Here is a 23882-nt window from a genome sequence, read left to right as displayed (position 1 = left end):
AAATGTACTCTCACACATGTATGTGCTTCCAAACATTGAGTGCATTTTTAATGCAAAAATTTTCAGTTTGGGAAATCTATCCTTGCTGACTAATTTCCAGAAGCACTCTGAGATTTCATTTTGCCCCTGCAAATTTAGGTAGGTTTAACACATTCATGTGCATTGTCATGTCTGCAAGGAAAGCAAGATTGCACAGGAAGTTTAGGTACATAAGGTACATATCAGCCTTTAACACTAGGTATATATCAGCCTTTAAGAAGCCCAGTTGTACTGACGAGACCTGATAGGTTGAAACAGTATAGGCCCTGCTGTCTACAACTTTGAATTAAATTTTTGACACTTTTTGTCCAAATGCTATACTTGTTCTAATTAAAATTACTTTCTGTAACATAAATACAAATTAAATCAATACTGTGAAAGCTCGCGGGCCGCAAAAATTCTATCTGCGGGCCGCATGCGGCCCGCGGGCCTGTAGTTGGACCACGCTGACCTAGGCTATAACAAAATGCTAACAACTTTTTTCTATTTTAAGCATATACTCAGCTTTACAACAGAATCGCCGCTAAACCACACCAACAATATTAATGACATGGCTTGAGATGATTTCTTGTCACAAAAAGTAGGCTACTAGCACCAGCCTAGAATCGAGCATATTTTGATCAAAATTTTGCTTAAACATTGTTTTGCTTGCCCCTAATCTTAAGGACATACACTACATGGGAGAGCAATCAACCCCACAAAGCTTTAAGACATTTTACTAGGCTACGGTACATGTTGAATGATGTTTCACACATCAATCAATCATTTTATTTTTCGTCATTAACGCGTCCGGGACAAAAAAGATACTAACTACAAAAATCGATATAAACCTACCAGCACGTTAACAAATGGGAAAAGGTGGCAAAACCTTGAAAGGTTTAAAACGTGCTGAATGAAAAATTATGTAGTAGGCTATACATCAGTAGTTAACACGGCCACAAAACCTAAAAAACAAATAGCAAAAAATAAAACATAAACAGAGAGAAGCACACATGTAGTAATGAATGACAGCCTAATGAAAAGTGTTGTGGATTGAATTTGCCAGTTCCAATATTGATGTGGATGAGCATTGAGCAGTCATAATAATAATAATAGGATGGAGAAAGAAAACAGGACATAAAACCATCCTGCATTCAGTAGCTATATTTTTGAATACTTTTCATTTCAAATGTTTGCCACCCCTTCAAATTATCTTTCTAGGTAAGTCACTAGCTAATCTTCCAAACATAGCCTAGAACAAATATTCAGATTTTCATGAGTCTACCACAACTTTTAAACTGAAAATCAAGTCAAGTCTGAGAAGCAAAATGTTTGCAACATCTGGTCAATCCAACCAAAAATTCTAAAACGTAAACTCATGTTTAGCAAACGCTTCGAAAACTAAACTGTTTTCATCTTCACTCTTTGCTGCCATTGAATGTCTACTTACAAACATTGAAATACTACTTCACTTCACTAGCTACTCCACAGTCCACACAGGCGCATGGAAAGGATCACGTGACCTAAGGTGGCGTTTCTTTCGTCGAAAACAAAATTCCTAGTGGTGAGTGTATTTTCGTCATACAAACCAGATTGTCGGTTTACAACTCTGTTTTTTTTTTGTGAGTGAATGAGCCTGCTTGGAGACTCTCCAAGCAGGCTCATGGAGACTTTACTAGACTATTATTAAACTTTAGAAGACCCTATAGAAAAAAATATTGCATAAATTAAAAACGTCAACAGAAAAAATACTTCAAAAGTGGAAAAAGCCTAGCCTAGCCAAATATTTTGAACGTTGTGTATTTATTGAGTTCCATTAAGGATTCTGTTTGAATAAAGCACTAATGATGCTCTATAGTTGTAGTGGCTCAGGTTGTAAAGCGAAAGGCATATGCCATAAATAGGGCTCTGCTGATTCTCCAAGCATTTTTAATGATAAAATACTATTTTGAAGGTTGAGACTGTAGAAAAAAAAACTATTAATTTGTTTTCTCAGAAAAAATACAAGAGTTATGTGACTATTACAAGTTCAAAATTAAATTTCTTTCAGATCAAAAACTTTTTAAACAAACAGAAATTTCTCATTCAAACTGAAGTAACCTACAATCATCTACGGTACCGGACTTCATTGCTTTAACTACGGTAGCCTATATATTCCAATTTACATCTATTCCAACTTTTCAGCAATTTTCACTCAACAGTAGGCCTAACTGGACGCAACAATCACTTTTCTCCTATTTCTCCAAAAAGTGTTACGAGTGTCAGTGTGCTAGACTTCAAGACTGATTACTGGATTAGTGATTAGCCTATTTTGGTCTCTACCTTTTTGTGACTTCTACTTTTCTCTAAACCTTTGCTATGCTTTGCATGTGGTTTTTGTTTTCCTTGTGGTGGTATGGTCAGAAAAAGCATTCTGTATTAAACGGACAAAGCACTTGCAAAATGAATTTCTGTTGTTTTTCTTTTATTGATGTTTGATCGCAGTTCTAAATTGTCTTGGATTTGACGCTAGACAATGAAGGATCGACCTTCATTGAAGCAAACTGCGGCCATTATGCCCAACGAGATGGCTGTGCAGGGTGACACCGATACAGTCAACGGTAGTCAACTATCATGTCATCACAAAAACTTTGTCAGAAATTGTTGCTTCTGGTCTACTGTTTACGCTAGAAGCAAAAATAAAAGCACAAGGAATTTTAACGAGCTTAGTTAAAGCTGAAACATATTTGAGACTTGTGCTGATTTTGAAGCCTTTGTCACTTATGGAGCAACTTAGTATCACGTTGCAAGGAGAAAAGCTTGACATTGACTTTTGTGAAGAGCTGTTTCAGACCCTTAAAAACACTTTAGAGAAATATTGTGATTTGGAGTTTGAGAACAATTACAACAATGCAGTTTCACTTCCGGAAAAATTTGCTGCTAATTTTATCACGCCTTTGCAAGCACCAAGGCAAAGAAGAGTCCCTGAAAAATTGGGTGGAGGCTCGATGGCAGCTACTGCAGACACTCAATTGCATTATAAAATACTTTACAACCAGTTCATGGACAGAGTTATCTCTGAACTGACCGAACGGTTTGAAAGTAGCCTGAATTCCGATTCGGCAAAGTATAAAGAACTTGCACGACTTTTCAAGACCGGCTTTGTTCCTGAAATGGTCAAAAACTATCCAGAGCTGAATAATAATCGATGAGTTATCAAATTGATGCATTCAGAAAGGCAATAGGAGCAAAATCTCTGTACGATGCTAAAAGAGCATACCAGACATTGTCCGAGTTAGAAAAACCTCTCTCTAAATAGCCTACTCCAGCTGATTAAGATCCTCTTAGCTTGCCCAGTAGGCTAAGCTCTGCTGCTTGTGCGAGGTCGTTTTCAAATCTTCGTAGATTGAAAACCTGGCTGAAAAATACTTTGGGATAGGAAAGGTTGAATGCTAGCATTGTTTGCAACATTCAACAAAATATTCTTAATGACATCAGCATACATGACATTGCTAATGAGTTTTCAATGCGCACTACCGTAAGAGTAAGACGCAATATGTTCGGTTGTAACAAGTTCTTGTGATGTGTTTGAAAGTTGTTCTTTTTGTCATAAATTTGCAGATATTCTTCTGTAGCTTCGATTGTTTTCAGTCTCCTGGCTAGTGACTTTGTCCTATAGTGCACTAAGTGTAGGGATTTCAGTGAAGGAGAGGACAAGAAAAGTATAACTTCTGTTTTTTTTTTGGGAAAAACTAAGTATTCATTGGAAGGTCATAAGTTCGAATCCCGCTGGAGGTACCGATTTTTCTTTGCTTGTTTCTTAATCTTGCAGCAGCCAATCACAAGAGCACTGGTAGCACTTTTATCTCCATGATTTCTTATCTGTATATTAGTCCGTTAGCAGCTAATTTACCGCGTTCCGGTGATTGTTTAATAAACTTAATACTGGTACCACTAAAATTGTGAATATAAATATGCATCCCCTCCCAATGTTCAAAATTGTCAAAAATTTGATAAAACATAGATTTATCCTCCCCAATCCTCAACTAACTTCGGCACCACTGGACAAAATAATTATCATTATGCATTGCATTGAATTTCTAGTTGAGCCTCCATGAGTGTTTTAATTGTAGATATTTCTAAGTAGCTTACCTTCAAAAAATGGAATAATGTGCTTATTATCATGTGAAGAGTAGCTTGTGGAATCGAGCGATTAGAACGAAATCTATATTGTGAGAAGGGGCAAAAAAGTTTGGTTTTGCTTGATGCACGTTTTTCCAACATAGATGCCTTCAAAAACTTTCTCAAAAGTTTCATGAAATTTGAAGAGTCAAGATTTTATTGTGTGGACCTGGGAGCAGGCTACAATTAACGATTTATTAAGATTTTACGGTACATCTAAAGACCAAAGAATTAATTTCGTAATAATTACACAAGCTAATATTTGAAGATAAGAAGAATGCAAACGTTTAATTCATTATCTGAAATAAGAGTGACAGTTTGATTTATTCTGATAAAATGTAGAACACCATTTTTATTGAAATGAAACAATGTAGGCTACCTGTTAATTTGCATCACAGAACAGACAAGATGTGTTACAATACTACCTGATGTCCAAAGTGAGACATCCAATGCCTGACCTACTAACAGCTTGATTTCTAATCACAGCGTGATTCATGTCAATAAATGTTGAGATAACAACAAAGAAAGAAATAGTAATCTACCAATTGCCTCAAATAGGCGATTTTTGGACAGGAAAGTCCGTCGTTTTTCATTGATTCAATGTCTGCAAACTTTGAATTAATGTAGAAACGACGGGTTTTGCTGTCTGGATCACTGCTGGTGTGACTTCAATTCTTGCCAGGTTGCAAAATTGTTCACCCCGCATCAATCTAACGTCTGCAGATGTTGAATCAATGAAAAAAGGCCAACTTCGCCAGCGAGCTTTCAGATATCCAACACAGAGACAAAAAATTCAACCACATTTAGGCAAACGATAGAATACCGTACCGGCAGTAGCGTTAATTACAATTTAATACTTTTGTCATCCATATTTAATTGTATGCCTCCAGGCGAATTAATCCACTGAAAGGTCTTATCGTTTTCTCTGATTGTTTTTCACAAAATTTAGCAGTAAGATAGCTCTTTTTAGTCATATATTTACTTCAGAGAACATCTCTCGGTTGCTTTTAGCAATATTATAATTTTTCAATGACTTTACCGATTTAAAAATCCGGTCTTTCAGCAGCAAAGTTCCGACTTTAAATAAGTTATGATCGGGCGTGCTGCACTTGTGCTACACGTCGTTAAATTGCTGATCCCAGCTGATGACAATCATCCTACTTTACTTTAACTGTTAAATTCAATCGGTTCCGCCTTGCATTGATATTTTATAACAAGTGGCATAAGCTACTTCCAGTTTATTTTAGATTAAAAGAGGCGACTGATTGTTTCAACTGATTTATCTTTTTACTCACGATGTTGGGTTTGGTGGCCGCACCAAATTGCTTTCATCCACTCTACATCTACAGTCCTATTCTTAGTCTTACATTTCACAGTTCATGCACATCTTAAATCTGGGGTCGACAACCTTTTCCCAGCCGCGGGCCTAAGCTAACCACAGCAAGATCTTTCAATAACAATTTTCTCTTGGTTTGTGATTTTTTTGAAAGTTACAAAGACTTCACAAATGTACATCCAAATGACGAATCCTCATACCACATCACCAGGGAATTGTGTTTCAACAATTAGTGCAAACCGCTACTACCACAGCGAAACCGCAGAATCGGGCTAAAACAGGTCGTTAGTAGGCTATCTACGCTTGTGAAGTTAACATGCTGATTAATCATGCTGATGCGGCTAAAAGCGAAACCTAATCTATTACAAAGACTTGATCAGATTTAATCATGTCCATCCCAAAAGCTTAATCTCAGCTAGATAAGCACCTGACTTTTGTGCACACAAAAAACGTAGCATCAAGCGGCGCTGATTCGACTCTCAGGGGTGCGTTTGAGCAACGCATTCAAGGACTGTTCTCCGTTCAGCGGCACCTGGTGGATGGAATAATTCATAAACAATAACACTTCAACGATCTTGTCAATCTTGATAATCGAGACTGCGTCAGTGGTCCAAAGCCTCTACAAGTATACAAAACTGCCAAGATTAAGCTCTCAAAGGAGCTTTCTCAGTCCGAGGATAAAGATTCCTTCAATCCACCAATTGTTTAAAACAACATCGCAAAATCAAACTAGCTAACATTTGTTGACACTACAACATAAATGTGATTTTTCATATCGCTGTTAGTTCGAAAGTTTTTCAACTTCAAGCGGTTTACAATAGGATGTATCAGAATAGTTGCAGAATAATATTGCAGCATATCATCTTGCAAAACAAATATCAATGAGTTCCGCTCTTAACTTGTTCTTGGGGTGTTTTAGTGACAAAAATAGTTGTTCACACGGATACAATGCTCCCAATGCAATCAGTTTCCATCGTTTCATTGCTTTGTTTGCAGAGATTTGTTTCAAAAATGCGAAGCAAAAATAATAAATTTGCAACAGCACCAAGCCCATTACTAAAACCCTATCTGCGCAACTGAACAAAGACGGTTATTTTTCTTAAATACATTAACAAAAGAACAATGATCGAATCGCAATTTCTGCAACAAAATACACAACGTAAGATTGTTAAACTCAACACTAGAACTAGAACAAAAGAAGCTGTTGTTCGCTAGCCTGCAACAATGAAATGATACGAATAGAACAGAGTACTGCCTCGCGGAGCACACGTGACAAAAGGAGAGCAAAAGTAATTAAGGAGCCATGCTAACTGCAGGCATTTGTGCAGTAACTGCAATCACAGAAAGAAAAAAAAAAAAAACATAAAGGAAGAGCCGTTGAGGGTAATTGGACCCGATACCAATGACTCTCGGGCCCCAAATTTAGATGCTTCTAAAAACGCACCACATTCTAAGAATGCGGGGTGGTTTCTTCAAGTTCCCGGATCCCTTGGGATGGTTGTGACCCCCTAAAACCATTTCGGGCCCGGTCAAAAAGTATCTCCTGGACCTCTTGTCAACGTTACTGCACGAAGGTCCCGATTGCTTGATTCTGTTTAAAGAGGAATTATTGTGTTTAATGCTCAGGGCTCTATGAATTTTGTCTGATATTCAGGTTTGCTTCTAAATCTACCAATACACCAATTTAAAATCATCTCCATAGGCAGATCTGAATACCAGAAAAATATCATGGAAGCCATGAGTATCAAACGCAATAATTTGTGTCAAAACAAACAATTGCGTCACGTGTTTGTATCTCCCCGGACAGCAAATCAACCGTTTACATTGATTCAACGTCTGCAGTGAACTCTTTCTCGCCATGTTGTTGATCTGTTGCTATTCTTGTGTCAGTGGTGAGTTTCTGTTGTTTGGTTTAGAACTCCCGTTTGTAGTTTGCGCATGATCAAATTGAACTTTTAATTGTCGTTCTTTTTGTATGCAAAATGCGGTTGCAATTAGGCTATTCCTGATGAGGCCACAATGTTGTGTTGAAAACGTTTGGAAATTTATGTGCTTATTTTTTCGCGTAATCAAAAAGTAAAAAAATATCGAACGCATTGACATTGCTTAGTTTTATATTTCTGCAGTTATAAAAATAGAAACATATTTGTGGCTGCGGAAATACGTTCTGATCCATCCATTCAGTTGCATTGAACGTTGCTTGGACGTTTAAAATCATCGTATTTTGGCTACCGCTCGGTGCGTACCGTAATAATACAAAATTGTTTTGTGATATGTTGAAAGGGCACACAGAGATGTATACGCGGCCAAAAACAACCATAAATTATAAATGAAACATTCTATTGAGTTGCCACGTGACCTTTTGGAAGCGACCTGCTCTGCTAATCAAGTATGAAGCCATGAAGCTTTGCCGGAATTAACTTGGCGAGCAGAAGAAATCAACTGTTTTCATTGATTTGAGGTCTCAAGGAAGGCAATTTGAAACGGACGCTTCCTAGATGAACATTTTCAAGTGGAATTGTTCTTTCTACCAGCAGATAGTCAGGAATGTAGAAAAACAAGTAAGGTAACAAGAAATCTCGCAAGCTAAAGCTATAAAAATTGAAAAGCTGTTTCTACTTGAACAGCAATGACCTGTCGACGGTTTAAATTCAACAGCGCAGAAATGCCACATTTCGATTGCAGGTGGCAAGACAGAAAAGTTCATCAGTTCGTTGTTATAACGTATTGTTACGTTAAATCAGATGCAACGAATGCAGATTATGGAAGAGCAGTCAATCGCTTGCGCATTAGCATCACTGTGCACAATTAAAAATAAAACAGGATTCTTTGACAATTTCGCAGGAAATGTAAAAACCTGAAACAAAAGGCGATTATATAAAATTTTAGATGAAGTGTTGGTTGTAGAGGCTTTTTAGCAATGCTGTTTCTGTTCTATGTTTAGCAGGCTATAGCCCTCAGAAGTTTTGGCTCTCAAAAAACCAGCAAATGCTTGAAGTTGGTGTTTGATGAAGCAATTTGAAACAGAGTGGCTGCATGAACACGGCTCTTAGTGCCGGTGTTTCAAATCCAGACAGAAAAATTCCTCATTAATTCAGCTGTGAATACATTAATTTAACTTCCGCAGACGTTACATTAAAGTAAAAATGACGGATTTTGGTGTCTGGGATCGCAAGGCAAAGGGGGGTGACTAGTTTTAGTTGCGACAAGATAATAATTGTTGAATTGTGATGATCATCATCATGCTTGTTTTTCACCTACTGCAACATCATACAATACACTGCCATGTAACAGATGCAAGCAGAAAGCAGCAAAGGAGCATTGTAGTCATAGAGTAATCTCGCTATATCCCCGATAGCAAATCAACAACGTCTACAGACGTTGAATCAATGTAAAAAGCGAATGATTTGCTGTATGGGTATATACAGTGAATATTTTCTTTGATGTGAACTAAACGCAACTGATGTTGGATGTTATCGCGAGGTAGCCAAGTGGTAATTGCACCTGCACGGCGTTCGAAGGGACACCGCTTCGAATCTCACAGGGAGCACTTGGTACAACGCTTTGTCACTTTTTACTAAACCTTCAATAACTTTAAACAAACAAAAGGGTCCGAACAATGTTTAGGTTTTGAAGTTCACGTTCGTTTTTACATTGATTCAACGTCTGTAGACCTCTATAGACATTGAATCAATGTAAAAAAACGATTGATTTGCTGTCTGGGAAGTTATATCAATTTTGTATTTTTCAAAGTGCAAGTGTGGACGTGCATTGTTAGTATATCAACGTTGCATTCCGGAAAAGCAACGTTAACCAATCATCCATTGACAAACGATGCATTCAGTTAAAACGTTTCCAGTTGACTGTGTGTTCCGCTTCAGTGGTTAAACTATAACCGTCACAATTTAGACTTCTCAGGTTTTTATCGCAATAATTTACTTTAGTTCTAAGATCACAAAAACGCAGGAATGGATTTCATTATGAAGCAAGCCCTTGGAGGTAGGTTCATTCTATGTGCGGATACTTGAGCAATGCCACACCCCCAGCTCGCAAAAATTGGCCTTTGTAATAAATCAGTGTAGGCCTACATGTCATACATCTATTCTAAGAACTACAAAACTAATTATTTATAGTACACAGTAAAATATTCCATGGGGGCACCTTGACTTAGATAACCGCATGATTTTTTGGTGTTTCCATAATTTAGCTTCCATATCAATAAAAGTACCTTTTACCTTTTTCTCGACCTTTGCTATGTTGACGTGTATTGTTTTTTGATATGATGGTCAGAAATAAAAAGCAACTGAACTGAACTGAAAAGTACTAAAGTTGAAGTAGTATGCGATGTTATCTGCTATTTGCACATTGAAATGAAGGTGGAATGTGGAGCAATGTCGAAATAAACTTGATTGATTGATAGTGCAGATGGATTTCATTATATGATCAAAATATATTGATTTGTTAGCAACACTAATTGAGCTACTAACAACACAATCAACCCAAAACCTCCAATAGTGGTGCACTCTCAGAAGGGGTCGTAGTTACGTTGTATAAAAATTTAATCGGCGCAACACGTTATCCATTAAGTGTGCAGCTTAGCTTTACTTAAAAGTAGATTTTTAGTAAATTTGATTTTACGTAAGCCTAGTTGATATTTCTTTTTGTTCTTCAATTGCCTTGCCTGAACCAGGCATCGACGGCCTCGGGTGATTATAGTTAGACCAAGTGTTCTTATGATATGTTGTAGAAATTATTGTTTCTGCCTTGTCGTTAAATTGTTTGATGAGTTTGTCTTTGTTTGCGAGGTTTCCGCTATCCAAACATCTTACCAGTTATAAAGAGATGCTCCAGATTTTGCTTTCTTATTGCATGGCCTACAAATTTATATTGTCTTTTTTTAATATTTTTAAACAGAGACCTGGTTTGGTTCACTTGTTGTAAAACTTTTTTATTTGTTGCCTTAACAGCCTTAACAAGCTTCTTCTTTACTCAATAACTCAACTATATTTTATTGATGCTCTATGATTTACTTGGAAAGGTGCGACCAAGGATTTAAACAAAATGATGGATAAGGGGGGTGAAGAAGCTGATCCCAAGCAGCTGGAGGCGGAAAGAGAACACAAGGAAGCGATGGCGGAACAAGAAGCAGAGCGGAAAGAGAAGCACAGGAAAGCGGAAGCGGAGAGAGAAAAGGAACGACAGCGGATCCGTGACAAGGTGATTGATCAGAATTGTAGAAACCAAACTGTCATTTCTTCTTTATCTGCCAAGACTACTTGAAGACGCGTCCTAGTTTAGCACACTCGTACCTAACAGACATTTTAAAATGCTTAAAGTCTGATTGAAACTTCATAGAAATCAATATCTAGTGATAGCTATAATTTGTCTTGTATTAAGTTTAACTGCTTTCCTAGCACAAAAACCTACTTCTAGTATATTGACTGCGCAGTATGGACTGAAGAGGAAGGATGAAATCGAAGCGGAGGAGCAGGCTAAGCGAGAGAGTGAGTCTACTGGAAGATTAACAAGAACAAAGAAACCATCTATGGAGGAAGAGGAGAAAGAAGAAGATGAAAGTATGGTGTTCTAATACGCATGCATGTGCAAGTGTATATTATAACACGCATGCGTGTGCGAGTGTATATTATAATACGCATGCGTGTGCGAATGTGTATTATAATACGCATACGTGTGCGAGTGTGTATTATAATACGCATACGTGTGCAAGTGTGTATTATAATACGCATGCGTGTGCGAGTATATATTATAATAGGCATGCGTGTGCGAGTGTGTATTATAATAGGCATGCGTGTGCGAGTGTGTATTATATTACGTATGCGTGTGCAAATGTATATAATAATACGCATGCGTGTGCACTGTGCAAGTGTGTATTGGTATACAATGGTGGCTCGTGAGCAATAGTTGACGAGGAAGGGTCTCGGAGGTACTTCTAGATTCGAGCCTGGGAAAATTTCAGGGCCCGTAACTATTTCAAAAGGCTTATAAACTTGAAAAAATCACCCCGATGTTGTTTTTCTGAAAAGTGCATTGATTTGGGGCCCAAAGAATCTTGTTAGTACCGGGCCAAAATTATTTCCTTTAACGGCCCTGCTCGTGAGTATTTGTACTGGAAAGGGCTGCATTATTGGTAGATGTGGCAGTACAGACTGATAATTTAGACCTAGTGCCAATAAGAGCCCTAGCTTTTTAAACAAGAAGACACGGCTAAAGGAAACAATAGAACTCCTAGTTGTGTCGCGCCCAGACCAGCTGAAGTTCAAATGATTTTAAGTCTCTAAAATACTGTAATACCGGGCCCATAATTATTTGTAAACAACTTATTTTTTAAGGTGTGTTGGGCCAAGTGGAGAAATCTTTCACCGAAATCCAGCAGAAGGTGACAGGCGATTGCATTATTTCGTAAATCATCTGCATCGAACCGAGCTTTCAACGATTTGGAACCAATTTCAGTCAGTTGCAATTGTAGTAACAATTATTGTACTTTTTGTCCTTCGTCGTTAGTGTCAACTTTATTGCATCGCTATTAGGTTATTATTTCGTTTTTCTTTTGCGTTATTACCTGAATATCTTTGAACCGAATATGTGAGCAATAATGATAAACGGCTGTGACAAATGATTTTATTGAAGTTAAAGCAATTCAACCGTAATAAAAATTGCTATTTATTTTATAAACTATAATGATGATTTGAAAAAGACCAAAAAAATGTTGGTTGCAATCAAATTAGCAGTTTATTGACAATCGACATGGACCTGTTACTCTTGTCCCCCGGAAATGTTTTCTGCAGTGATTTTCTGATCGATTGGAGATGAAGTGAGATCGAACTTTATCGATTCCTTCTTGTCATCTGCTGTCACACTTGGGACTTCATTATGTCGTCATCATTCATCGCGGTTGATGGCCTTTCTATCGATTTTTGCCTAAAAACTTCGCTGCAATGTCAATCGGGCGGATAATAAAATATTATTCGCCAGAACAAGGTCCTTTAGGTCACTTTACACTGTTCGCGTCATGTTTCTTGCTGAAAAATGTATTCTTTATTTGTTTTCAATTCCAGTATTTTGTACCACAATGTTGACAAAAGTTTATTGCAAAAAATTTATTGTCTTTGGCAAGACACTTGGTAAGCCTGAAGGTGGACACGAAGATTGGCTTCCATACTTTCCAGTCCACTTAATCTAAATCTTCAATCACCGGGTATGAGCCTGATTACGACTTGAATGTTGAAGACTTGAATGGAGAAAGCAGGAAGCAAATAGTTGTGTCTAATTAAAGTATGGGATTGTCTACCCCAGTGGTTCTTTACCTTTTTTGTATGTTTTATCCTTTTAACAAAGATAAACATCAGATTTACCCCCAATAGAATAAGTTTCCTCTTTCCAGTAATAAACTAAAAGAAAAGTATCAAATAGCGAAGTAAGTTATAACGATACCGACACTAGACGATAAAGGGACAATGGGCTTTCAAGCTAGCTTCGAATTATCAGTTAATCTGAACTAGAAAAGTAGGCTACCAATACCTACAGCTGGCACAATTTTTCTGTCCCATCAACTGCTGTTAATATTTTGCTTGATAGCTCATTTACCCCCAAACACGAGAAAATATATCCCAGGGGTAAATTTACCTCCTAACACGAGGAAATATATCCCAGGGGTAAATTTATCCCAGGTTAAGAAATGCTGGCTGGTCAACGCCAAGTTGTGTGCTTTCGTTGGTATCGAACCTGTGCCCTATCGAGTGTCAGCTAGACGCTATTATAAGAACTGCAAGCATAGCGAACTAATTTTTTTTACGATATTTTAATACACTACGTGCAGTAGCAATGATACATCGCGGTAGAAGTAACCTTTAATGTGATTTGTTGATGTTTTTTTTTAATGTTTGTATTATTTATTATTGTACAACTTTGCGCATAAGAGTATGTTTGATCGAATGAGAAAGCGTCTTTGAAACTTAAGACATGACAGTTTTGCAAACTGACAAGGATTTTGAATTGAACGACTATCGCAAGCACCTCGAACAAACTAAAATGTTTGACTTGAATTCCACTGAAAAAAATGCGCATGGCGCAAGTCGAACCATGGCCGCTTGATCTTGCCGATTTTAATTATTTGCTCACAGAGCTGCCGACTTGTCGTTTTATTTATGACCTAGAAATGTTTTTCTAACGTTTGTGTTTGGAATTGCTGGTGTTTCTTCAATGCTGTGTGATTGTCATAATAAATGCAAAAAATCAATACGCGAAATAATCAAATGCAAAAATGTTCATGAAATATTCAAAAATTCTGCCGAGATAAAGAAGGGTTTGGCGTTTTTGCAGAAAAAAATCGCTTGACTTAACAATTTTAGATTTTGAGGAAAGGAACGAGATGGAAAAAACTATTAAGCTGTTTATGAGGGATTTTTTATTCCATTTTATTTGAAAGGAAAGTAAAAGACGTTTTTCACCATAAAACTTACTTTAAAATATAGCTTCACGAAAAAATTTTGTTAGACAACGAAAAGAATATTTGTGTCAAAAACCTTTCGTAATGTGTTTGTTCTGAATAGTTTTATTGTCAAAATATTTCCCAATAAATTTCAGCATCAAACTTGAAACTGAAGTAACGTCTCAACAATGGCACATTTTACATTTTCAAAGAAAAAAAGTGTCAACTTTTCACTCTGATTTAAATCAACATTGTCTAGTTTTATTTACGTCCAAAGTTAGCTCTAATATTTATTACAGTGATTTTAAAATCACAAAAACTTTAAGAGAAACTACAATCTAGAAAAGGCTTTTTACATTTTCTCTTCACTTTAAACAACAACACAAATTCACAGTTTTTGTAAATTCACTTTCAGACCTCGTCAAAACAACTCAAATATCAAGCGAACAATGTAACTTGTGACGTCATGAGCCAGATCGTCGTGACGCAATTGAGGTCGTTTACAGCGATTTAGTTTCGATTATTTACGACAATTACCAGCTTGTTGAAACAATTTCAATATTTGAGAATTTAATTCCCTTAATTGCAGCTTGCAAAACATCGTTGGGTTGTATTCGATGCAGTGTTTGTTTTAGTGAACTCACTCTTACAAGAAAACTAACGTTTTGTGTATCTGATAGATGTAAAAAGACGCTTAAAATACGTAGTAGGCTACCTCTTGTTATGTCAGTGTCTTGATCACGTATACCACGTTGGGTACGGCAATTTGACTAGGGAGTTTGTATCCCAAGTGAAACGAATAAACAATCGATTGTTATTGTTGCTTAAAACACATCGACGTAATTGCCTGGGTTAGAATTACATCATCGATCCAATTTAAAGTTTAACAAGATGACATAAGAAAGGATAAATTGAAATGAAGACAAGGAATAGAGTTCCAGTTGCGGCTCGCAGTTGAACAACATGGAAGTAAATTTATTGGTTAGGAAACTGTAATGTTTTATCAAAATTAACCAGTACTTATATTGAGGTAACAAAAGATTAGCCCAGATTAACTGCTTTTTATACAATCTTAGAGACTTATAGCTGATGGATTAATCACCAATGCTTTGTTTGGCTGAGAATCTAATGATCAAAGTCAACCAATTGAATGGAAAACATTAGTGAGTTTAAGTTTAACTGTCCCTATAGTTTTTCGAAGGGTTTACAGATATAATTGTTAGCAAAAAAGGCACATTTCTAGTTTTCGTTGGGCAGAGGGAGTCGTTACTTCACGAGTTCATTTATTAAAAGGGTCAATTGCCAATTTTACAATTTTTTTACACTTTGCTGCTGGCTTAGTTTCAACTAAAAACCTTAAATTACTTTTAAACCAACTTCACTGCTTTTATGTAACCCAAAAAAAGTACATTATTTTGTAAATCAGAAAAAAAACTTAACCCTTCTAGTATTGCGGGTAAGCCAAAAGCGGATGTAGTTTCACATCCCCATGATCTGAATCCCTAATCTTACTAAAGATCAGTGTAACGACAGACAGTATAAGTGTAATAACAGACAGCCTCAGTGTAACGACAGACAGTATCAGTGTAACGACAGATAGTATCAGTGCAACTACATACAGTATCAGTGCAACGACAGACAGTATCAGTGTAACGACATACAGTATCTGTGCAACCACAGACAGTATCACTGTAACGACAGACAGTATCAGTGTAACGACAGACAGTATCAGTGCAACCACAAACAGTATCACTGTAACGACTGACAGTGTGAGTATAACGACAGACAGTATTAATGTAATGACAGACAGTATTAATGCAGTAAAAACATTCATTAACACAAAGTACAGTAGATTACAAATACATGAGAGAATAAAATTATTAATTGAAAAATGTATTCACTTCTGTGATTTGTTTTGCCTCTTTACAAGATCAACAGAGAGTTATGAAAGTCGTTAAAAAGTTTAAATCAGCATCTTTCAGAAAAGTGAAGTAAAATCTATGAATTATGCATCATCTTGGACTCACTCTGTTTCATAGCATTTGCTTCACTTCCTAATGTTGTCAATTTAAAGTTTTCAGAATCTCTTAACGAGGAGAAATTGTCTTCACTTAGTGAGTAAATGTAGCAGAAGTAATCCCATGAGTTTGAATTACAATTAGCTTTATTAAAGTTTAAAAAATAACTCAGCACTTAACACAGGATCTTGAGCATAGTTCTTGCTGTTGATGAGTTAACTGATCGATTTCTGAACTTTCAGCTTAAACTCGAATGATTGGGTCATTTCCGGTGTAGTTTGTTTAACTTCACTTACCGGGAGTCGAACTAAGGTTGCTTGCTCTTGTCAGCTTTTGTCAATGAAATGCATGAATAATTTAGGAGCAAACAAATTCGATGCCTTGATGTTTGATCATTATAAATTGTCTACATTTTAGACAAAATCCCACAAGCCACTTCATGTTTAAATATTTGCTAACAGCGTTAAAAATGTTATAACTTGAGCTAGTTGTTGTAGTAACGCAACCTCGCAGTATCCGCAGCAGCCATGCTGATGAGTGAGCTGCCAATGTATGAGATCATCCTGCCTGATGAGTTCTATGACGAAACAACCGAACCACCACTGACGCGGCTCATAGACACCACCCTGGGAGATGACACAGGAGGGCTTCTAGAAAATAAATCATTTGTGACTTTTGAAAAACTCAGTACATCTGACGTCAAGATTCCGATCATTAATTTTACGGATCACTCCGCAAAAGCGGCTATGGATGAAACAATCAAGTGGTTATCTGTTTGTGTCATTGTGGAAGTCATGCTTTGTTTAGGTGAGTTATTTTACTACAGTTTCAAGGGGATGTTGGGATTTGCAAAGTCAGGCCCCGATAGAACGAAAGTCGGAGACGTTCATAATTTCCATCAAGTTGGAAGCTCGATTTCCGCTCAAGACACGCAGATATATACCACCGATGACCCCAAACATATACCACTGATGACCCCTAACATATACCACTGATGACCCCTAACATATACCACTGATGACCCCTAACATATACCACTGATGACCTAAAACATATACCACCGATGACCTCAAACATATACCACCGATGACCCCAAACATATACTACTGATGACCCCACACATATACCACTGATGACCCCTAACATATACCACTGATGACCCCTAATATATACCACTGATGACCCCTAACATATACCACTGATGACCTCAAATATATACCACTGATGACCCCTAACATATTCCACTGATGACCCCAAACACATACCACTGATGACCCCAAACATATACCACTGATGACCTTAAACATATACCACTGATGACCCCTAACATATACCACTGATGACCCCTAACATATACCACCGATGACCTCAAATATATACCACTGATGACCCCACACATATACCACTGATGACCCCAAACACATACCACTGATGACCCCAAAAATATACCACTGATGACCCCCCCACATATACCACTGAACATATACCACTGATGACCTTAAACATATACCACTGATGACCCCAAACATATACCACTGATGACCCCAAACATATACCACTGATGACCCCTAACATATACCACTGATGACCCCTAACATATACCACTGATGACCCCAAACATATACCACTGATGACCCCTAACATATACCACTGATGACCTTAAACATATACCACCGATGACCCCACACATATACCACTGATGACCCCAAATATATACCACTGATGACCCCAAACATATACCACTGATGACCCCAAACACATACCACTGATGACCCCTAACATATACCACTGATGACCCCAAACATGTACCACTGATGACCCCAAACATATACCATTGATGACCCCAAACATATACCACTGATGACCCCCACATATACCACTGATGACCCAAACATATAGCACTGATGACCCCCCACATATACCACTGATGACCCCTAACATATACCACTGATGACCCCTAACATATACCACTGATGACTCCCCACATATACCACTGATGACCCCAAATATATACCGCTGATGACCCCACACATATACCACTGATGACCCCAAACACATACCACTGATGACCCCACACATATACCACTGATGACCCCTAACAATACCACTGATGACCCCCCACATATATCACTGATGACCCCAAACACATACCACTGATGACCCCACACATATATCTCGAGTATGGCGTCTTCCATTTTTGTTCGATCGGAACCTTGATAACTTTACTGCAGTTGTTTGTTTTTTAATTTAACTTTTTTTTATTATAATATTAATTCAGTATTTGATTGGGCTCGCAGCGAATGAGACATGATTGAACCACTTCAAGCTAAAAAAAATCTCTTTTGGCAAAATCATTCTTTATAATTTAAAAGAATAGAATTTAATGAAGCTGAAGGTCGTTCATTAAAAATTAATTTCTTTTATAACCGCATCGAATGTTGAGATTTCGGTAAGCAAAGCTGTACAAGTATGTGCAATATCCTTGAATTTCTGTGCTATAAATTTTAAGATTCAAAAAGTTTAGTTCAGTCTGTTCAAATAAATAAACAACTCGTAGCCTTCCATTGCAATCTGGGAACATCGTAATTCTGGGGTGGTAAAAGGATAGACCCTCGGACCCAGAGGCTCACACGAAGCAGAAGAACGACTAATTGAAATAAACAAACAAACAAGGTTTCATTGGTGACCACTCAGGGTGTCTCATTTGTTTGAATGACCTTCCAGGTTGTTCAGTCGATCTTCACTCCTTGAAGAGTCACATCAAGCGTCCGTATGGAGTCGGAATCGCATCCACATCTCAATTCATCCTGATGCCTCTGCTCGTCTTTGGGGTGGTCAAACTGCTGGGTATTCCCCACGTCCCAGCAGTGGTTGCCCTGGTAACTGCCAGTGTGCCAGGGGGAGTCCTGTCCAATATACTCGCATGTTTAGTGGAAGGGGATATGGCTTTGAGGTAAATATGTCAATGTAAAGTTTTTCTTCATACATAAGTGTAAATATCTATAAGATGTAACTGTAAAGTTTGAAGGTTTTTAACGCTATTAAATGGAGACTAATTGCTGTTTTGTCAACATCGTTTGATGTTGAATGATTCTTATTATGGCAAGAGTGGAAATTTTAATTATTTGTTGTTGTTTTTCAGCAAAAACGCAGCTTTAATGACAAACTGTGTTGGTATACATTAGAATGTCTATTAGGTAGTCGGCACACAAACCTACAGTAAATTAATATACAAGAACAATAAGATTAGTCTTGGTAATTAGATACGTGATACTAAACATTGCCCCATATATATTTTTATATGACGTAACCGAGGACATGATCATTCACACACACTTTCTACGATTATTTTTTTTATAATCAACTTTGCAAGATTGCAAGTAAGCTACATTGAAACAATGATACCGTCGGGGTAAAATGAAAGCTGACACAGATTTGCTTAACTTTTTGTGACGGCTGAAGTTACACTCTAAATACTTATTTTATTCTGCTAAATTTCGCTTTTGTAGATTAAAACGTGTGTTGAACTACCTTTATTACGTCACAACAGCATGCTAATGACCATCTGCTCATCCTTACTCGCTTTCGCATTCATTCCATTCAACTTATTCGTGTACGGATCGCAATGGCTGCCACAGGATACCAACTACCGACAACTGATAGCCTACCCTGTCGTCCTACTGGCGCTACTGGTCATGTTTGTGCCTGTTAGTGTTGGGAGCATCATCACTTGGAGGTGGCCTGCAATCGCTAAGAAGATAGTGACAGTGAGTAGATTCCAGTGTTGCCAAATTAAGACGTTTCAAAATATTTTTTAGACTGATTATGGCTCCTAATGTCTCATGAGTTATCTAAAGACGAAGACGTCACTGTCTGGATTTCCTTCAATCCCAAAACTCTTGATGTCGGTTGTTGCATTCTTGTTGCATTATTTGTTGTGACATCACAATCAATAGCAAACTAATCTTTCTGATGTCACCTTTTCTACTTAGCACTGTCATTTATAATCTCTCCATCCCTGCATCACACAGCCATTGTTCTCATCAACTAACTCTCGCTCAGGTTTGTAAAGTTTTGTTGGTCGTTACATCCCTTGGACTGGTAGTGCTGGCAGCTCTTGTGTACGAGGACATGCTATTACGTCATCTACCCAAGGAGATGTGGGTTATCTGTGCAGTGATGCCTTTGTTTGGGTGAGTGGGGCTGAAATTGTTGATATTGTTGAGTAACTTCAACGTAGCTGCTGACAAAAATTGCAAATTGCATATTCACTTTTTTTGCTATCATTTCCATTAACCTCCTACAAATTATGTAATTAGACATTTTTTAATAGTTTTTGTTCGAAAGTTTACTTGTTCTCGCCAATGCTTGCGTCAAAGGCCTCGGTTTTTTAATGAGGCTAATTCGTGGCATTGAGTTCTGTATCATTGGTTTATTTTTCATTGATGTATCTAGAAGTTTGTAGCAGGAGGCAAATCAAACTGAAATGTGCTCAATGGTTGCACCTGTAATGCAAATGTTTTAACGCAAAGCTATAACACAATGTCCGCTTCAATAGCTCAGTTAAGGACTGCTCTCCAGCCAGCTGAGATGATCAGAAACAACCGAACACCTAGTGGATGGGATAATTTACAGGCAACAACACTTTGACAATCGGAAACTTCACTCTGTCAAACTCGAGTCTCTTACAAGTCAGCAGTTGTAAACTGAGCAAACGACAACTGAGCTAGCAACATTTCAGCAAGTGGCTGAAGTTGGTAAATGATGAAACTGAGCAAGTAACAGCTGAGCAAGCCAAAACTTGGCATGTCAAAAGTCAGCAAATTTAGTTTAACAAGCGATGATCAAGCAAGTCCGACGTGAGCAAATAAATCTCATTTGCTGACATGGCAGTAGCGGAAATGTACTTGCTGAGTTTTTGCATGCTGAGTGGTCCGACGACCGGCAAACTCGGTAACCTGATTTGAGCCAGTGGTTCAATACCTCTACGAGTATGCAAAACTACCAGGAATAATCTTTCAGAAGTTTTCTTGGTCCGAGCATAAAGATTCAAAACCAACAAACCAAAATCTAAACTGAGGGAAAAAGTTTTTAGTCTAAGAGTAGTTTACTCTTGCTTCTTCCTCTCGATCACTTTCTACTCAGTCTCTCGGTTACAAAACTTTGTTTTATTATTACGCAGATTCATTTTTGGATATTTCATGGCAACACTGGCTCCAGTGGACGACCAAACTCGTCGTACGGTGGCAGTAGAAACAATGTGTCAAAATGGTCAGCTTGGTTGCGCCATCCTCAAGGTGGCGTTTCCGAGCAACCTAATCGGAAGTTTATTTCTTTTTCCGTTGTTTTATTCAGCGTTTCAATTTGTTGAAGGTTTGATCATTGTCGCCATCGTGCGTTACAAAAAGAAGCTTGAACTTGAAAAGAAAAGTTTCCAAAAAGTTTCCACTTTAGGGGAAGTCCCTGTTAGTAGAATTAGAAAAGTTTCGCTTTACGTCATCGATCAGTGGCGACGAAGGTTTTCCTCTGGGGATCGAGTTGAGAAAAAGCCTCCTGCAATAATAGTGGATGACATCGACGTTCCAGAAGAGATCATGAAGCGGCCTATTATGAGATCACTATCGAACAACATCATCAAGATGGCGATCGCCGAGGAAGAGGAGCCGAGAGTGCTCGTGACGTCACAATTGAGTGAAATCGAGTCAAATTATGAATATTTCCGTCAAACGTCATACACAAATGACGTCTTCAATGATACAATATTCGAATGCGATGAGGAACCATCAACAGCGGTCGCTGTGACGTCACAAGACAGTGACGTGAAAATTGAATTCAACGACGCGGACTCAGATGTTGAGTGCGACAACATCTTGATCTACTCCACTGGAAGCTCCATCAGAGAATTCGACTTCGCTTATCCGGACTGCGAAAACAGCGAGTGACGAAACGAGCCATGTGCTTCGGCTTGTTACTGTGACGTTCCGTTACGTCATATTCAAGATTCTGAAAATGCGATTCCTTGTTTGAAATATAGAAGTTCTCTTTCTCTCTTCATGGTCTACACTCCGAAACATCATGATCTACCAGTCTGTTTGAAACAGAGAATGATATAAAAAATAAGAAACTAAGAAATGGAACGCCACAGCTGTGAATCACATCACAGAGCATCACATCACTGAGCCACTAACAACCTTCTTCTTGTGAATAATTTTACTCCCACTAAATGCCTCAGCAAGAAACGGAGGAAGAGGCTAATTGATTTTTATGTCAGTTTCTATTGTTACTTATCATTTTAAATTCCTAAAAATGTTTCCAGTATTGGTTCATGGTTATCGAGGTGGGATGGCGTGGCGGATAAGACGCTCGTGTTCCAATAAAGCAAATGCAAAATTGCGTTGATGAAGTTATGTGAAGACAAGTTTAATGAAACCACTATTAGAATAGTCAGTCTAGCAGTGCCCCACGAAGTAGGACCTTCAAAAGGTCTATTCAAATAGAATATACTTATTGATGTTGTTTAGATGTAATCGCATATTAAAATAATTATATTTGAAAAATAAAGTAATGATCCCACTAAAGATTAAACGGACAGCTAAAGTACTTTGATAATAGTGATGTCATAATCTTAAACTTTCTGTGCTGAGCATTGCGGACAGCATCCAACATTCTTACTGTGTTGCACTATTTGTTGTGTATTTAAACAAGTATCAAAACCTAGTTGCGTTGACAGGGAGGTCCAGAGGGTACTTTTGGACCCTGACCCGGCATGATTTTAGGGGCCCGTAACCTTTTTAAGGGGCCTCGGAGTTTGAATAAATCAGTTACCGCGATTCTTTGGATATGGTACGATTTTCATATAAACTGTAAAAACTGTAAAGTTGTAAAAACCCACTCGGATATTTGCCCGCCCCTTTTTTAATAAAGTAGCTGTTGCTAGTAAAAAAATACTGTATTGAAATTAGCGTGCAGGATTTACATTGACTGTGATCAGAAATTAGCTTCATTACGTCACTAACATTCGGTAAGAAAAGACCATGTGATTTATAATGTTATTTTGATGTACAGAAATGTAATAAAAGCTCTTCTAGCAACAGCCACAAAGCATCAATGAGCACACGAACTCAATGAGCAAGAAAGTCGGTACTTATGTACAATTGTATGTGTTTGCCATGTTGATGCATCTTCTGTTAGTCTTGCGTGCAAACGCGCTGTGTGATTATTTGCATTGCTTCATTTACGTTTGTTATATTTTTCTCTCTCTTAGACCTTGTTTTAGTAAATTGTTACTTAGCCACACAACTTGATAAACAATCACAGTATTTAAAAGCATATCTATCATTTTCATTTTAGTATTTCAGAGTATTTTTTTAGTATTTCTTTCCTGTTTTAGGAATATTTTTACCTTTTATATTTACCCAGTGCCAAGGCGACACTGATAAGATTTCAATGTTAACTCTACCTTAAAAACATTCGGGAGCCGATACTGTGTGACGTAACACTACATAACTTATGACGTTTCCATGGCCATTTGATAAACCTGCATTTCTCTTTGCAATGTTAACTATCAGAACACGTTTGGCACGATTTTGAACAAAAAAATTTTCCTTTATGAGTAAGCTAATACATTATTTACACTTTGCAATATGAATTTGTGTTTGATATTTCTTACTTATTTTCTCTATTGCAATATGTGTACGATGTAATGGTCCATACTCCACTTCTTGCTGTGTTTGTTGCGTATTTTTATCGCGATGTTTCGATTTTTTGGAGATAAAAATGCTAACTTGATGCAATAGCCACAGCTGATGACATTACATGGTAGAATCAAGTCGAAAAACATCGGCACAAAGTAAAGATTTGAGAAACAAATGAAAAAAGATCTTGCAAGTCGCTGCAAATT

The 23882-nt window shown here is 37.6% G+C and overlaps 2 protein-coding genes across 2 annotated transcripts; both read left to right on the top strand.

Moving 5' to 3' along the window:
* Positions 1-9425: 9425 nt before the first annotated feature.
* Positions 9426-13974, top strand: LOC145778227 (uncharacterized). Its single transcript, XM_082589685.1, has 4 exons — positions 9426-9514; positions 10554-10732; positions 10965-11091; positions 11866-13974. The coding sequence occupies exons 1-4, from the start codon at positions 9484-9486 to the stop codon at positions 11937-11939; spliced, it is 411 nt and encodes a 136-aa protein (XP_082445811.1). The 5' UTR covers positions 9426-9483; the 3' UTR covers positions 11940-13974.
* A 2485-nt stretch (positions 13975-16459) lies between these two features.
* Positions 16460-23882, top strand: LOC145778507 (hepatic sodium/bile acid cotransporter-like). Its single transcript, XM_082590002.1, has 5 exons — positions 16460-16789; positions 18707-18935; positions 19533-19749; positions 20045-20175; positions 21165-23882. Exons 1-5 carry the CDS (start codon positions 16510-16512, stop codon positions 21922-21924), a joined length of 1617 nt encoding a protein of 538 aa, XP_082446128.1. The 5' UTR covers positions 16460-16509; the 3' UTR covers positions 21925-23882.

The sequence above is a fragment of the Aplidium turbinatum genome, chromosome 10 (assembly GCF_918807975.1).
Source record: "Aplidium turbinatum chromosome 10, kaAplTurb1.1, whole genome shotgun sequence".
In the NCBI taxonomy this organism is placed as follows: Eukaryota; Metazoa; Chordata; class Ascidiacea; order Aplousobranchia; family Polyclinidae; genus Aplidium; species Aplidium turbinatum.
This window is presented reverse-complemented; position numbering and strand designations above follow the sequence as displayed.

Coding starts and splice junctions, on each gene's coding strand:
- LOC145778227 (XM_082589685.1), top strand. CDS start 9,484: ATGGATTTCATTATGAAGCAAGCCCTTGGAG. Junction 9,515..10,553: donor TATGAAGCAAGCCCTTGGAG/GTAGGTTCATTC, acceptor TTACTTGGAAAG/GTGCGACCAAGGATTTAAAC. Junction 10,733..10,964: donor GACAGCGGATCCGTGACAAG/GTGATTGATCAG, acceptor TTGACTGCGCAG/TATGGACTGAAGAGGAAGGA.
- LOC145778507 (XM_082590002.1), top strand. CDS start 16,510: ATGCTGATGAGTGAGCTGCCAATGTATGAGATCATCCTGCCTGATGAG. Junction 16,790..18,706: donor GGAAGTCATGCTTTGTTTAG/GTGAGTTATTTT, acceptor ATGACCTTCCAG/GTTGTTCAGTCGATCTTCAC. Junction 20,176..21,164: donor GCAGTGATGCCTTTGTTTGG/GTGAGTGGGGCT, acceptor ATTATTACGCAG/ATTCATTTTTGGATATTTCA.